The sequence below is a fragment of the Kryptolebias marmoratus genome, linkage group LG5 (genome assembly GCF_001649575.2).
Source record: "Kryptolebias marmoratus isolate JLee-2015 linkage group LG5, ASM164957v2, whole genome shotgun sequence".
Classification (NCBI taxonomy): Eukaryota; Metazoa; Chordata; class Actinopteri; order Cyprinodontiformes; family Rivulidae; genus Kryptolebias; species Kryptolebias marmoratus.
This window is the reverse complement of record NC_051434.1, coordinates 1,909,568-1,923,661: the sequence shown is the minus strand read 5'-3', so window position 1 is coordinate 1,923,661 and position 14,094 is coordinate 1,909,568. Positions and strand designations below refer to the sequence as shown.

The 14,094-nt window shown below is 45.8% G+C and overlaps 1 protein-coding gene across 2 annotated transcripts in view; it reads left to right on the top strand.

Annotated features, from left to right (window-relative positions):
• LOC108228612 (POU domain, class 2, transcription factor 2) overlaps window positions 1-14,094 on the top strand; it is a 51,527-nt gene that overhangs the window by 34,387 nt on the left and 3,046 nt on the right. Inside the window, exons 2-16 of one of the 2 annotated variants that reach the window (XM_037975902.1) lie at window positions 1,055-1,120; window positions 1,324-1,352; window positions 1,854-1,907; window positions 2,445-2,588; window positions 2,747-2,965; window positions 3,043-3,157; window positions 3,233-3,324; window positions 3,790-4,050; window positions 4,124-4,265; window positions 4,361-4,509; window positions 4,700-4,903; window positions 5,040-5,088; window positions 5,448-5,607; window positions 6,562-6,635; window positions 8,689-10,060. In XM_037975902.1, the coding sequence (XP_037831830.1) occupies window positions 1,055-1,120; window positions 1,324-1,352; window positions 1,854-1,907; window positions 2,445-2,588; window positions 2,747-2,965; window positions 3,043-3,157; window positions 3,233-3,324; window positions 3,790-4,050; window positions 4,124-4,265; window positions 4,361-4,509; window positions 4,700-4,903; window positions 5,040-5,088; window positions 5,448-5,607; window positions 6,562-6,635; window positions 8,689-9,065 (2,135 nt within the window). In that variant the 3' untranslated portion in view covers window positions 9,066-10,060. Of the gene's footprint in view, window positions 1-1,054; window positions 1,121-1,323; window positions 1,353-1,853; window positions 1,908-2,444; window positions 2,589-2,746; window positions 2,966-3,042; window positions 3,158-3,232; window positions 3,325-3,789; window positions 4,051-4,123; window positions 4,266-4,360; window positions 4,510-4,699; window positions 4,904-5,039; window positions 5,089-5,447; window positions 5,608-6,561; window positions 6,636-8,688; window positions 10,061-14,094 lie in introns of those variants that run through there. The other variant, XM_037975903.1, reaches the window with a different exon arrangement.

Genomic DNA, 14,094 nt, shown 5'->3' with positions numbered 1-14,094 from the left:
CACACACACACACACACACCCGCCTGGGGGGTTAGCTGGGGGGTGGAGGGGGGGTCAGGTAGAAAACTTAACCTTTAATCCAAAATTTTCCTCTTAAATGAATCTGAGCTCCTGAAGAAACGAGCAGAAAGAAACTGGGGGACATCTGAGGGACATTTGGGGGACATCCGGGGGACGTCTGGGGTTCGGGGTGTCGGACCTGATGGGGGGCGGGGTTAAACTGACGTGAGGAGTGGCTGAAGGACGGATAAAACTTCCTGTTCCAGTCGGATTCTTCAGCTGGAACGTCCTTCTCTGAAACCCGACGACTCATTTTAGTTTTCAGTCACTGTCTCCATAATTTAGGCTTTTCACTAATTTAGCCACACTTAGCTTTTAGCTATGGTTTTGCTAACGTTAGCAACAGTTTTGCTGATTTAAGCTTCTCACATAAAATTCAGTTTATTTAGTTTAAATTTAAATGTAAAATTAAATGAATTGTCACATTTTGAGCTGATTCTGGAAGACACTTTTCATTTTTGGTTTTAATTTCTGACTTTTCAGATCTTTGATTTCCTCCTCAGCCTCCGATTGTTTTGGTTTTTACTCCAATCAGGTGTTTTCATTACCAGCTGATGTGTTTTAAATAATAATAGTTTTTCTGTCACGTGCACCGTTTCTTACCTGCCTGTCAGGATGTTCAGCTCATGTCTGAGGAAGTGCTGCCACCTTCTGGTATCACCGTGGAACTGCAGCTCATTAACCTACTTTTTACCAAAAAGCTGCTTTAACGATCCTTTCTGTTTCTGTGAAGTTTATATTTTGTTGCACTGATGGAATAAAGTCAAAGAAATGAAGAGGTTTTTGGTGTTTTATTAACGATGATGGTGCTGACTAATTCCTGGTGTCTGTCTTCAGGAGGAATATGAATTTATCTGCCATGAAGGTTTATTTTTACTCCATCTCCACCTTTGAACTCAGAGACAGAGAGCTGAATTAGGGTTTTGTTTTGTTTTCTGGTTTATATTTATATATATATTTATATTTAACCTTGTTTCTGTGTTTTTTCCTGCAGATCTCAGAATGTCCAAAGCTTCAGGGGAGGAACAACCTGGAGCTGAATATCCAGGAGACAGTTCAGGTTCGACACAAACGTCCTCATTTCCTCTGAACGCCTTCGGTTTAGTTTCCTTTTTACTTTTAATCCTCATAAACAGGATTAAACGTTTGGTTTCCCAGTGAATATCCCATCCTTTACTTTTAGTTTTATAAGATCTTTGATGAAGGCAGCATAAAATAACCCATAATAATAATAATAATAATATTTCTGTCTTTGTTTTTCAGACTCTGACAGAAACAGCCCTGATGACCAGGTGGGTTCTCCAAACTAAGATTATATCTACAAATAAACAGTTTAAGTACTTTTACAGACATACTTGTAACTCGTCTTTAAGAGGAAAACACTTTCAGTCCTGGCAGTAATTCACATAAATATGGGAGTTTTTACTCTTAATGTTGCATCAAATCTGATTTAAATTTAATAAAACTTTGTCTGAACTGTGTCTGCCTTTAAATCGGAACAAAATTCAAATTTGTGCCAAAAAAAACCCAAATCCTATGATGTTAAAAACTGAGGAGAGTAAAAAGAGTTTCTCCCTGCAGGACATCCACAAACTGTTACCTTTTAATTAACTCATTTCTCCATTTAATTATAATTATTTCTTCCAAACACTTTGACTTACAGCTCGTTAACACTTTACTTCCTCTGAAATACTTTATTCCCTCCGGTCAGAAACCTTTAGTCTTTCTGTCGTCTTGTCGTTCGTTGGTGAAGGTTTGATGCATTTTGAGTTTCGTCTCCAACTTTTCTGCAGGTCCAGAAAATAAAAAGCTCCTACAGCCAGTCCCCCTCAGCAGCTGGCATCAAGGTGAGTCCCCGCCCCCCCGCAGGCCGCCGTTTCCTGTCAGACCTCCCGTTCAGCCCCGTCCACCTCCCTTCGTCTGATTAAAGTTAGGAGTTAGTAGAAGTTCTGAGTCTGCGAGCTCAGACAGGAAACAGGAAGGAGGTGACAGTGAGTGACGGACATGAAGAGCGCGGCGCCGCCATGATGGATGGGAAATGACAGATGTCGGCAGATAACGACAGCTGGGGTCAGAGGTCACCAGCTTCAAGAAAAATTGACTTCAGCAAACATTTGAGAACAAGCGGTTTACTTCTGGCCTCCAATCTGTTCCTGAAGAAGCTCCAGGTTTTTATTTGTTTTTAAAAAGCAGAAAGACAAACAAAAACAAAAATATCCTTCCATGGGAAGCGACTCTGAGGTGGTCTGTGTGACGTAGACCACCAGATGAACTTCCTGTTGCTCGTTTTGACCTCGAACCTTCAGCCGGAGGTCAGAAACCTGCAGGTGGAGCGTCTGACTGTCCGACTCTTCCTGAAGGCCGGTTTCTCTTTCTTCCTTCAGATAAAGAGTGAGGAGAGTTTAGAGTTCACACACAGCAGTGGTCCTCCTGCGCCTCCTGCACCTCCTGCTCCTCCTCCCCAGCAGCAGCAGCAGACTCAGCATCACCACACTCAGCTGATGCTCGCAGGCAGCCGGCTGGCAGGGGTGAGGAAACTGATCTGTGTTTGAGTCCAACAGCCGAAGCAGAGACGGTTTTTATGTTTTTACTCTGAGATGATTTGATTTTTAAGCCACTCTCCTTCCTCCTCCTCCTTCCTCCTCCTCCTTCCTCCCTCCTCCTCCTCCTCCTCCCGGCCCAGCAGCAGCTCCTCCTCCAGCAGGCTCAGGCTCAGCTGTTGGCGGCGGCCGTTCAGCAGTCCAATGCCGCGCACGCCGCCCACGCCGCCGCGCAGCAACAAGCCAACCAGCAGCAGCAACAGAACCAGAACCAGTCCCAGCAGCAGCCGAACAAACAGGAGCAACCCGGGCCGGCGCCCCCGCCGCAGCTGGCGCTGTCGCAGCCCATCCAGCTCACGGCTCAGGTAGGCTCCGCCCCCCTCCGCTTGGCTGACGTAGAGCTTTCCGCTCACCTCCCAGCTGAAACCCGTCTGTGTTGCAGGACATCCAGCAGCTGCTGCAGCTCCAGCAGCTGGTTCTGATGCCGGGCCACCCCCTGCAGTCCCCGGCCCAGTTCCTGCTGTCTCAGCCTGGACAGGCTCAGCAGCCGCAGCAGGGTGAGGACGCCATCTTCTTCTCGCCGACCCGCGGTTTCTGAACGTCTCACTGATGAGATCTGTTTGGTTCTCCAGGTTTGCTCTCCACAGCAAATCTGATCCAACTACCTCAGCAAAGTGCCGGGGGGCTCCTCACGTCCCCGCCTCGCATGGGACTCCAAGCACAGGTACGGACGCTTTTATTTTTATTTTATTATTTAAAACAAGACTTACTGATTGGTCGACGTTCCAGCTGTAAATAAAGTTTGAGCCCCTCCCTTCTTCACGCCAGCTGTTATAATAAGAGGAAAATAAGGAGTTTCACTCTAATGTCCTGACAGTCTCCAGGACTCAGACTCATCACAGCTGCAGCTCCTTGAGGTCAAAGGTCACACAGCTTTAACAAGCTGTGAGGTGAGAGAGAGACCAGCCAGTTGAGTTTGTGGCAGAACATTTATCTTTTAAGGTTTTGTCTCGTTGAAAGAGTTCCTGGTGACGCCCGAACGTAGAAACGTGGCTCCGCAGGGCGTGGAGGAGAAAATACTCAGCAGATATGATCCAGTCTGTCAGCTCTGAGCATCTCTGCCGTCTCTTTAAGATCAGAAACAGAATTTCCTCCCGATTTAACCCCGTATGTCCTGTCCTGCTTCCAGAGGGAGAAGAGCAGCGACGCTGGAAACAGCGGCAGCGGCGGCGGCGGCAGCGCTTCTGTAGCTGCCGGCGAAAGCAGCGGCGTTGTAACGTCCGTTGGGTCCAGCTCTGCGTCCAGCAGCGCCATGGCGTCCTCGCTGACCTCCGGCCTGACCCCCGGGGCGCAGGGTGCTCACATGACCGAAGTGCCCAGCGACCTGGAGGAGCTGGAGCAGTTTGCCCGAACCTTCAAACAGCGGCGCATAAAGCTGGGATTCACGCAGGTGAGGAGCCCGAGGGGGCGGGGCGAAGGGCGGCGGTTTGCTCGGTCACTCACCGGCTTTCTGTCTCCGTCAGGGCGATGTGGGCGTGGCCATGGGAAAGCTGTACGGCAACGACTTCAGCCAGACCACCATCTCCCGCTTCGAAGCGCTCAACCTGAGCTTTAAGAACATGTGCAAGCTGAAGCCGCTGCTGGAGAAGTGGCTGAGTGACGCAGGTGAGCCGGACACCGGGCGCCGGACGCCATCAACGACTTCCTGGGAACAATCCATGAAACGTTGTCCCTCCCTTTGTCTCCGTCTGTCCCCTCAGAGATGATGGCGGTGGACAGCATGCTGCCCAGCCCCTCCTCCATCTCCTCCCCCCTGCTGGGCATCGAGGGTCTTCCCGGCCGGCGCAGGAAGAAACGCACGAGCATCGAGACGAACGTGCGCATGGTGCTGGAGCGCAACTTCAGCTCGGTAGGACGACAGGAAGTGAGAACGCAGATTAAAAATGTTTCCCAGGCTTTATTTTAATTTATGGAAACAAGAATAAAAATCTGTGATAATGAGAGGACAAAGTCAAACTGAGGTCAGACTGTGCAGCAGGTCAAAGGTCAAAGGTCGTGACAGGACAGACTCGGATCATCAGGACTTCTTCTTCTCTCAGAACCAGAAGCCGACGTCGGAGGAGATCCTGCTGATGGCGGAGCAGCTGAACATGGAGAAGGAGGTGATCCGGGTGTGGTTCTGTAACCGCCGGCAGAAGGAGAAACGCATCAACCCGTCCAGCACCAGCACCAGCACCCCCCCCCTGCCCAGCCAGAGCTCGCCCGTCCTGACGCACATCGGCCACTGCTACAGCCCCCACATGGTACGGTCTGTCCTCCGTCCTGCGTCCTGTCCTCTGTCCTGCGTCCTGTCCTCTGTCCTCTGTCCTCGCTCCTCTGACCGTTTCCTGAAGCTGAGCTGATCTTTGTTTGATGGATTTTCTCGTTTTCCTCCTGCAGATATCGAGTCAGAGTCTGTCCCAGGTCACCACAAGCCTCAGCACCACAGGTGAGCTGAACTTACCTTGACCCATGGCTCAGTCCCAGCCAAATGTTTAAGGGTTAAACCAGTAATATTTTGTTGACACGGAAGTCGTCCTCCTGATTTATGGACTTCCCCAGCGTCTCGAGCTGACAGCTGACAAACCCAGCTGGAGATTTATTGGCCCGGTGAGCCGAGGCTGGCGTTCAGTCCGATGAGCCGAGGCTGGCGTTTAGGCCAAGCCTCCAAGTCTCTCCAGTCTGAAGCGAGACGCTGGAGAAGCTCCGGCCGCCGATGAATAACGGCGTTTGTAATAACGCCGTAACTCTTCGGCGCGCCAACAGCGAAGCCGCCGCTCAACGCCGTCCCTCTCCTCTTCCTCCCAGGTGCCAGTTCGTCACCTTCAGCTTCCTGCCCCATGACTCCAGTCAGCTCAGCCGCCATGTCTTCTTCCTCCGTGACTCCTCCTCCTCCTCCTCCTCCTCCTCCTCAGAGAACAGCCAGCCCAGCTCCTTCCAGCCTCGGGACGCCCGGGCTCAACACTGGGTGAGTCTGCTTTAAACCAAATTATTATTTATTTACTCGTTTCAGGAAATAAAACCTGCAGGGAAGATCTGAAACAAATATAATAAACAAACAAATAAACAAACAAACGGATGTTTTCTTGTCTTTAAGATGTAAAGTTGGAAACAAATCAAACGTATTAATCCTGATTTACAGACGAACACAACCAGCTCATTTAACAACACAAGACCTACAGGGAGCACCATTTATCATATTTATTTATTAGCTTTAATCAAAACCAACTATTTCATCTATTTTAATAAATATAGTCCACCTCATCAGATCGAAGTAGAAGTTTAATCTTTCTGTAATAAAAGGATGAATAATCATCTTTAATTTATGTTTTAATTTTAGAACAAACTCATCTGATGTCTGACCAACAATCAGTTCAGTTTTATAGTTTATGTAACTAATAAATAAATAAATATATATATATATATATATATATATATATATACAGTACAGTATTAATCATTATACACACAGCAGCACTGTCATAAGATTTAACAAAAAAAACTAACATTTACTGTCCTTTTTATCTAAAAATAAATAAACCCAACAACAGAGAAGCTGTTTACAGTCGAGTATATTAATCCAGAAAGTTCCATAAACACATCAGGTGTCAAACATTTATCTAATCAGACGATCTGTCCTCAGGAGCCGTTCATAAACCAGAGACTAAATGTCCTTCAGCGTTCTCAGCATCATCATCATCAGACTTAAATAAATGTCATTTAAACAGATTATTCAGGAGATTAATGATTAGTTTCACAGCAACAGGATAGTTTTTATAGAAACGGTGGAGTTGGATATTATTTACAGAAATGAGGCACAGGATGACACAGATTGAGTCTTAAACTTTGCTTTAACGGTCAGTTTCGTTCCCCCGCAGCGTGTCCACGTGTCTAAACGAGCGTTTGTCCGTCTCCGTTTCAGGAACACAATAATGGGAGTAAGCACAGGGATGAACCAGGCCCTGATGGGCAGTAATCCTCTGGCCACCATGCAAGGTTTGTGTTTGTTCCTCCTCAGAACTCAGTTCGGTGAAAGATTCAACTCGATTCTCATACAATAACCTGCTATTATCGCCGGCTGACAAGGGGCCCCTGGAGGAAAAGTCAGCTTCCAGTAAACAGATGAACGGACACAATATCTACACCTGCCAGCTAAATAACTAGTTCCCACTCTTATTGAGTGAGACGATTCTGCTGTCAAATCAATTAAGCATCACAAATAAGCTGGGCTTTGAATCCGGCTGCCTTCAGCGCCGATTCCCTCCTCTTCCTCGTGCCCGGCTCGGCCTCATTCAGAGCCGGCGTCCTCCGGGCCGTGTGCTGATGAGAAGGATACAGTGTGTTACAGAAAGAAGAAAAGACGGGGTTTGGCTCCGTCAGAGCTGTAACGGATTAAAGTGTGCTTTAATCTTTGAGCTGAGTGCAGCGACACGTGAAGAAGAAGAGTTTTATAACACCAGTGTTCAGGCTTCAGACAGACAATAATGTGCTTCTTTACCTGAAACAGAAACAAACTAAGAGTTTTCAGATGGCTGTAAGTGTTAAAATAACGTCAGAGGTCCTTTACAAGCCGAGCGTTCGTCCTCAGGATGGTGGGATTGTGGGTAATGTAGTCATGAGGTTCAGAATGGTGACTTAAATGGAAGAAGAGCTCCCTCTAGTGGTGAGATATCCAATAAATAAGCCTTAAAATGTCAGAAAAACGTCTTAAAATGAACTTTTGATGCCTTCATGGTGTTTCTTTTAGGGCGGCGGGGCCAAAGGGTCACCTTTTGATTGAAAGTTTGTTGTTATCTACACACAGATTTACCAGCTTTCCTGCTTAAAGTCAAACTTTAACAGATGTAATCTGCGGTGGTACGCTGTTGGCATACATTTATTATTGGAGTTCTTACTGAATTTTAAATTGTTTACCTTAATTACAGTAAAGTTAAAACCTGCAGAGCTGCAGTTGTTCTGAGCTCCACAGCTTCAAACGACTCCGGATTGTCCTCAAAATGTTGATTTTAAGCCGTAGAACTGTAGAGTTTTAAAGCCCGCTAACAAAACTCGGCGTGTTGGCGTCTTTAATCTGCCGTTAGTTCCAGAAATCCAGCTTCTGGTCACAGATTCCTCATGTTAGTTCCTTCATGTTAGTTTTAACTTGTTTTAACTCTGAAACCTGAACTCACTACATCCTTCCTCCTGATCCGCCATCAGCTGGATTTATTTATTGATAATAATGTTGGGCAGACATTTTGACCTGTCGGGACAGCCCAGGTGTTTTAATGACGGCTGGTTGCTTCTCCTCCAGTCGTCACGAACACACCCGCTCTTCCTCCGTTTCCTCCGCAGAATTAAAGTTTGATTTGGTTGTAAACTGAGTGAACTGATCCTTTAACTGTTAGCTGGAGTATTTAGATCTCTTCCTCCTCATCCTCCTCATCATCATCCTCCTCATCATCATCATCATCCTCCTCACCCTCATCATCATCATCCTCATCATCATCATCCTCCTCCTCCTCCTCCTCCTCATCATCATCCTCCTCATCCTCCTCATCGTCCTCCTCATCCTCCTCATCCTCATCGTCCTCATTGTCCTCATCCTCATCATCCTCCTCATCATCCTCATCCTCCTCATCCTCCTCCTCATTCTCCTCATCCTTCTCCTCCTCATACTCATCCTCATCGTCTTGTTTTTGTCCTGTTTGTCCTGCTTTGTCCTGTATTTGTCCTGTTTTGTCCTGTATTGTCCTGTATTTGTCCTGTTTTGTCCTATTTTGTCCTGTATTTGTCCTGTTTTGTCCTGTATTTGTCCTGTTTTGTCCTGTATTTGTCCTGCTTTGTCCTGTATTTGTCCTGATTTGTCCTATTTTGTCCTGTATTTGTCCTGGTTTGTCCTGTTTTGTCCTGTATTTGTCCTGTTTTGTCCTATTTTGTCCTGTATTTGTCCTGTTTTGTCCTGTATTTGTCCTGTTCCTGTTTTCTCCTCTCTGAGTTTCTGTTTTAATGATCTCTCCTCTGTTCGCCTCTTTCTGGCGTTTTTCTGTTTCCCTCCGCCCCCTCGCAGCGCTGGCGGCCTCCGGCGGTCAGCTGCCCATCTCCGGCCTGGAGGGGGGGCCGAGTCACATGTTTCTGGGTGGACACGGGGGTTCTGGTGTCCCCGCCTCCCTCCGCCCCTCTCTCTTCCTCAACCGCGCAGGCCTCCTCCCGTTGGTGACCAGCTCCACGGTGACGACCTCCGCGCCCGCCATGGGACTGGTCAGCGCCGGCGGCGGGTGTGGCCAGAGACCCCCCTTCTGTCAGTCTCCGCCCACTGGCACCAGCAACCTCATGAGCCCGACTTCGTGCCCTGAGGAGTCTGCATCTCCTTGTTCAAGTCCCGCCTCCTTCTGTTCCTTCAGCGAAGCTTCGCCGCCCCCCCTGGGGGGCGCCATGGCGGAGTGATCGCCGCCTGGCAGCCAAAGGATCCTATCAGAGCAGGACGAGGAGGACGAAGAGGAGCTTTAAGAATCCAAATCTACAACATCGCCTTTGAACCAAAGCCATCTCTCTGTCTGATCCATCCGCGGCTCGTTTCTCCTCTCGGACGTCTCCTGATGCCAAAAAATACCCTCAGACCGACGAGAGGAGGAGGGTGGAGAGGATGGAGAGACCTGTAGGATGGGGGGAATCTGAAACCAAATACTGACCTACAGCTGGAGAGGTGTCGCTGAGAATAAAGAAAAACTCGACGAGGGCCGGGCCGAGAAGCCCCGAAAGGCTCGGCTAACGGATTGTTAAAAGAAGAAGATATGCTCGAAGAGAAACACAAAGATCTAAACCAAAATCTCCAAATACCAAAAACTGAAAACCAAAAAAAAAAAAAAGACAAAAAAACCCAACAAACGGAGAGAAAAGCTTTAGTTCAAACAGACTTTCTGATCCTCCACAGATCAGACCTTCATGTCGTCGGAAACATTTCACTCAGAATTTATTTTTCCATTTTCAGTTGAAGATCTGCAAAAACATCTATTTTTCTATTATTTTCTACTCGTCTCAGATTTTTACAGCAGGAAATCTACCTACCTCTGTCGTTCCAGCTTCACGCCGATCAGCCGACTTTACATCAGACAGCGTTTCCTTTTCTTTGAATAAACACATGGGTGGAGTTATTACGCTGACAGAGATCAGGCTTTTTTTTACACTAAACCCTCCACAGCCACGAAGCTTTCCCATCAGAAGAACCCAAACAGCTTCAGTTCTGAAGAAGTTGGGACTTTATAAATGAAAACAGAAAGCAGTGATCTGAAAATCTCATATTTTATTTGTAATAGAACAAAGTAATCTGATGGCAGCGTCACTTCTCTTTAAACTTCCTCCAGATGTTTCCTGGATGGGAGCAGAGGCACTAATGCACCCCCATACCATCAGAGAGGCAGGCTGACCTCAGAGGAGACACATCTGTTCACATCTGGCTTCTTCTTTGCCTGATAGAGCTTTAAGTGGTCGGCGCGGTGAACTGTGTTTACAGACAGTGTTCCTGAGCAGAACCAGCTGTGACCTTTGACCTCAGAGACTGGTGAACCTCTGCCCATCTTTACCTCCACTCCTCTGACTGACCTGCTGAGGATTAACTTCATTAGTTACTAAATTCTCCTCCAGATGTTTCTGATTCGGACCACTCTGTTTTACATCCTTTTGTTGCTCCTGGAACAACTTGAGATGTCGTTTCTGCCATAAAATTCAAAATTACCCTTATTAATCTGCAAATGGTACCATTTCTTAGCTTCAACTATTAATATATATATATATAAGTTCTATTGTGAATAAAATCTGAGTTTATGATTAAATCATTGCACTTTTATTTTACACAACGTCCCAACTTCTCCAGGGCTGAGGTTGTACAGGGCTGACAGTAGGTAAAGTTAGTTTCATGGATCGATGTCGAATTTTAAGGATTAACTACAATTTTTCTTTCCAAATCTCTCAAACCAAAGTGTGCACAGCCAACAAAGAGGATTTACCTGCACCACAGGCAGAAGTGGACAAACTGTCCTGGGATTTTTTATTTATTTATCTTACATTATTTACCTTCTTTGATTTCTCACCACCCCACACACAACCATCCTCATGTCATCTTCCAGACCGTCACTCTTGGATACCAAAGCATTGCCTCTGGCAGCGTTCGTCTCTGGATTCGCCCGGGAGACGAGTGTCCAGACAAACCTCAGCCGCGTCAAAGGGGAAAAAAACACAAATACAAGCATAAGAAAGACCAAAAAGAACAAAAGGAGGAGGTGCCGCACCCCCCTGCCCTCCATCCCATCTGCCCCTCTGCTTTGTCTCCAAAGATCAGATCAAAGAGTGAGGGGGGGGGGGCGTCAGCTCCTGTCTGTTCGTCTTTAACTGTGATTGCTGTTCTTGTTTCAACAGACAGAACCCCCCCCTCCCCGGCTTTATTCCCTCTCCGTTCCTGAATGGATGAAATAAGGAAAAACCTCAAACTGACTTTAAGAATATATCTATTTTTCTTTTTGCTTCCCATAGTGTGTCTGTCATAGCTTCTCACTTCCTGTCCCGTGACGGAGGAGCGACGGCGACTTTCATATCTCCTCATCTCCTTCTTTCCTTCTTTCCTTTTGTTTTACGCTTGGAAATAACTGTGAAAATGTAGCTTCCAAGACAGAAACAAAAAAACAAAATACAAAGAAGCTCTTCAGTCCTCTCAGAATGTCGGTAAAAAGCCAAAACTGAAAAAAAAAAACCAAAAGCAAAACTTTTTAGATACACAACCAAACCAAATAGAACAACCAAACCAATGCACAAGCTGTGTGTGTGTGTGTGTGTGAGGGTGTGTGTGTGTGTGTGTGTGTGAGGGTGTGTGTGTGTGTGTGTGTGAGGGTGTGTGTGTGTGTGTGTGTGTGAACAAACCAAACCAAACCACGGAACAAACTTTTTTCAACCCCGGACCTGTTCTCTGTTTTCAAATCATCACCGATGAAGTTTTTATGGTTTTTAATCAGGAAAACCGTCCCATTCGTTCACATGGAGGGGGGCGGGGCTTACAGCGACAGCAGCAGTTAGCTGTAGCACTCTCAGTGCAGCCTAGACTTTATGTTCCTGACGGCAGCGTAAAGGTTTATTAAAAGTGTTCAGATGAGTATTTCAACTTTTTTTTTTTAACCAATCAGCTTCAGTCTTCTTCGCTCCGACCAGCCATTAGCTCATCTTTTTAATTTTTTAATTTTTGTCTTTAAAGAACAGTAAAATCCGAACGTCTCTGCAGTTAATCAGTTATTGATCGTTATGATTGGATAACGAGGAAACAAGCCCTGGGTTGAAAACAGCAGAGCTTTATTTTGAAAGGACCCAGACAGGAAGGTTCCCCTCTTATTTGATGATCATTTTTTACCTAAGAACTAAAAGCTTTAACATTTTCTCTGATTTTGGACATTTTGTTGGATTAAAAAGAACCTGTTTGTATTTATTGTATGAGGAAGATGATGTGTGCTGTTTTCTGTTTGTATTTATGAATCTCTCCTGCTCTGACTTTATTTATTGATTATTTATGTATTTATTGGATCCTGTTTAAGTCTCCTCACTAGTTTTCAGGGGTTGTTGTGACGCTCGTACCTGCAGGCGTTCAGATCGAGACGAGAAGAAGCCAAAAGAATGTTTCAAACCAAAACCAAACGCAGCGACTGTTGTAAACGGAGACGAGGAGGAAAACGGAGACGAGGAGCTGGAAATTTGATCCAGAGCAGCTGAGGACGGTTTAAACGATTTAGATTTTACTCCAGGATTGGGTTGGATTTAATGACTAATCCTCCAGATTTTAAACCGCTTTCCTTTAAATTTCTCCTCAAACTGGAAGCAAAACAGCTCATTTCTCCAGTTTCTTCTTCATTAATGGTTATAAAAGCATTGTTGTTCTGTTGGAAGCTGTTTCTCACTGTGACTTATCAAATCAAACCTGATTTGGACTCCAGGTGTTTATTTCCTTCATTTGGGTTCCCTCTGCTTCCTTTTCCTCCTCTGGTTTCTGAAAAGCGTTCAGATTCCCTCGAACACATACCTCTGACACTCTGATGATAAACCAAAAAGACGTTCAAGCTTTAATAATAATAAAAAGATAAAACGAAACGAAGGCAGACTTGTCTGAACTCAGGAGTGAGGAGCGAGTTCTCGCGGCTTTAAAAGACACTAACATGAGGTGCTGAGGTTTTTCTTCTTCTTCTTTTTGTTTTAATTTCCTCCCAACGCGGCCGTTTGCAGATTGTCACTGTGGAAGCGGATGTTTTTCAGTCCGTCTGTGTGCCTGCGGAGTCGGACTCGCTGCGGCGGACCGAGAATGATACCAAAGTTAATCCCGCCGCAGCACGTCACGTGTAAATAGACATTAAGGGTTATCGTTCGGGACTCTGAGGGAGAAATGAAATGTTTTCTACTGTAGTTCTTCTGTGGATGTGAATGTTCATCTTCCTGCTCAGCTCACCAGAAATTAGACCTCGATGGCAAAATAAAAACAGCAAAAAGAGAAAACGTTCCGAGTCGTTCGCCCCGCGTTGGTCCGTGAAGAAGAAAGTAAAAAGAAACGTTTTCCTTTCTATTTTTTCTACAATGCAGCTTAAATCCAAAGGTTAGGAGGACAGCAAAGATAGATTTTACTGCTAAAGAAAAAAATAACCTCAACAGTGAAAAACCAAAGAGCTCTGCTGTTTATTCTCACTTTGATTTCTCCGCGTTGTACCAACTCAAACAGTGTTCTTCAGTGTAAGGTAATGAGGGAAGGATCTGCTTTCTGTTTTTAAATATGCTGTTTTCTGACCTCCGAACTCTTTCTGTCTGAGTTAAACTGTTCTCATCGCTTTCTGTGTGCCTGTTGGTTCTTTTTGGGGGGGAGGGAACAAACCTGTAAGTGTTAGAAATAAAGTGCAAATTTAGACCAAAGTCACTTCCTGTCTCTTTGTGTGCTTCAATCTGTTTCTGTTTATTTATCGTCCTTTCAACACATCGGCTGCTAAAAGTAACAAAGTAACAGCTAAAACAAGCAGAATTGTAGCTAAAAGATGCAAAAGCCTAGCTCAAGCCTGAATGAACCAAAATGCTAGCTAAAAATAGTTAAATGTTAGTTTAAACCAAGTAGCAACAGGCTAACCAGAAGTAGCACATAGCTAACTGGAAGTAGCAAAGTGCTAGCTGAAAGTAGTAAAACACCAGATAAGAACTGAGGAGCTAAAGGCCTGCTAGAAGCTAAAGGTAGCAAAGGGCTAGCTAACAGCTAAGAGAATCTGAATGTTAGCTAAAAGCTAACATGTTGTGATGATGATGATGATGTTGATGTTCTCAGTGGTTCTTCAGGATCACAGGAACTCCAAACAAGCTCAGGTCCTGCAGACAGACAGGTCCTGCAGACAGACAGGTCCTACAGACAGACAGACAGGTCCTGCAGACAGACAGGTCCTGCAGACAGACAGGTCCTACAGACAGACAG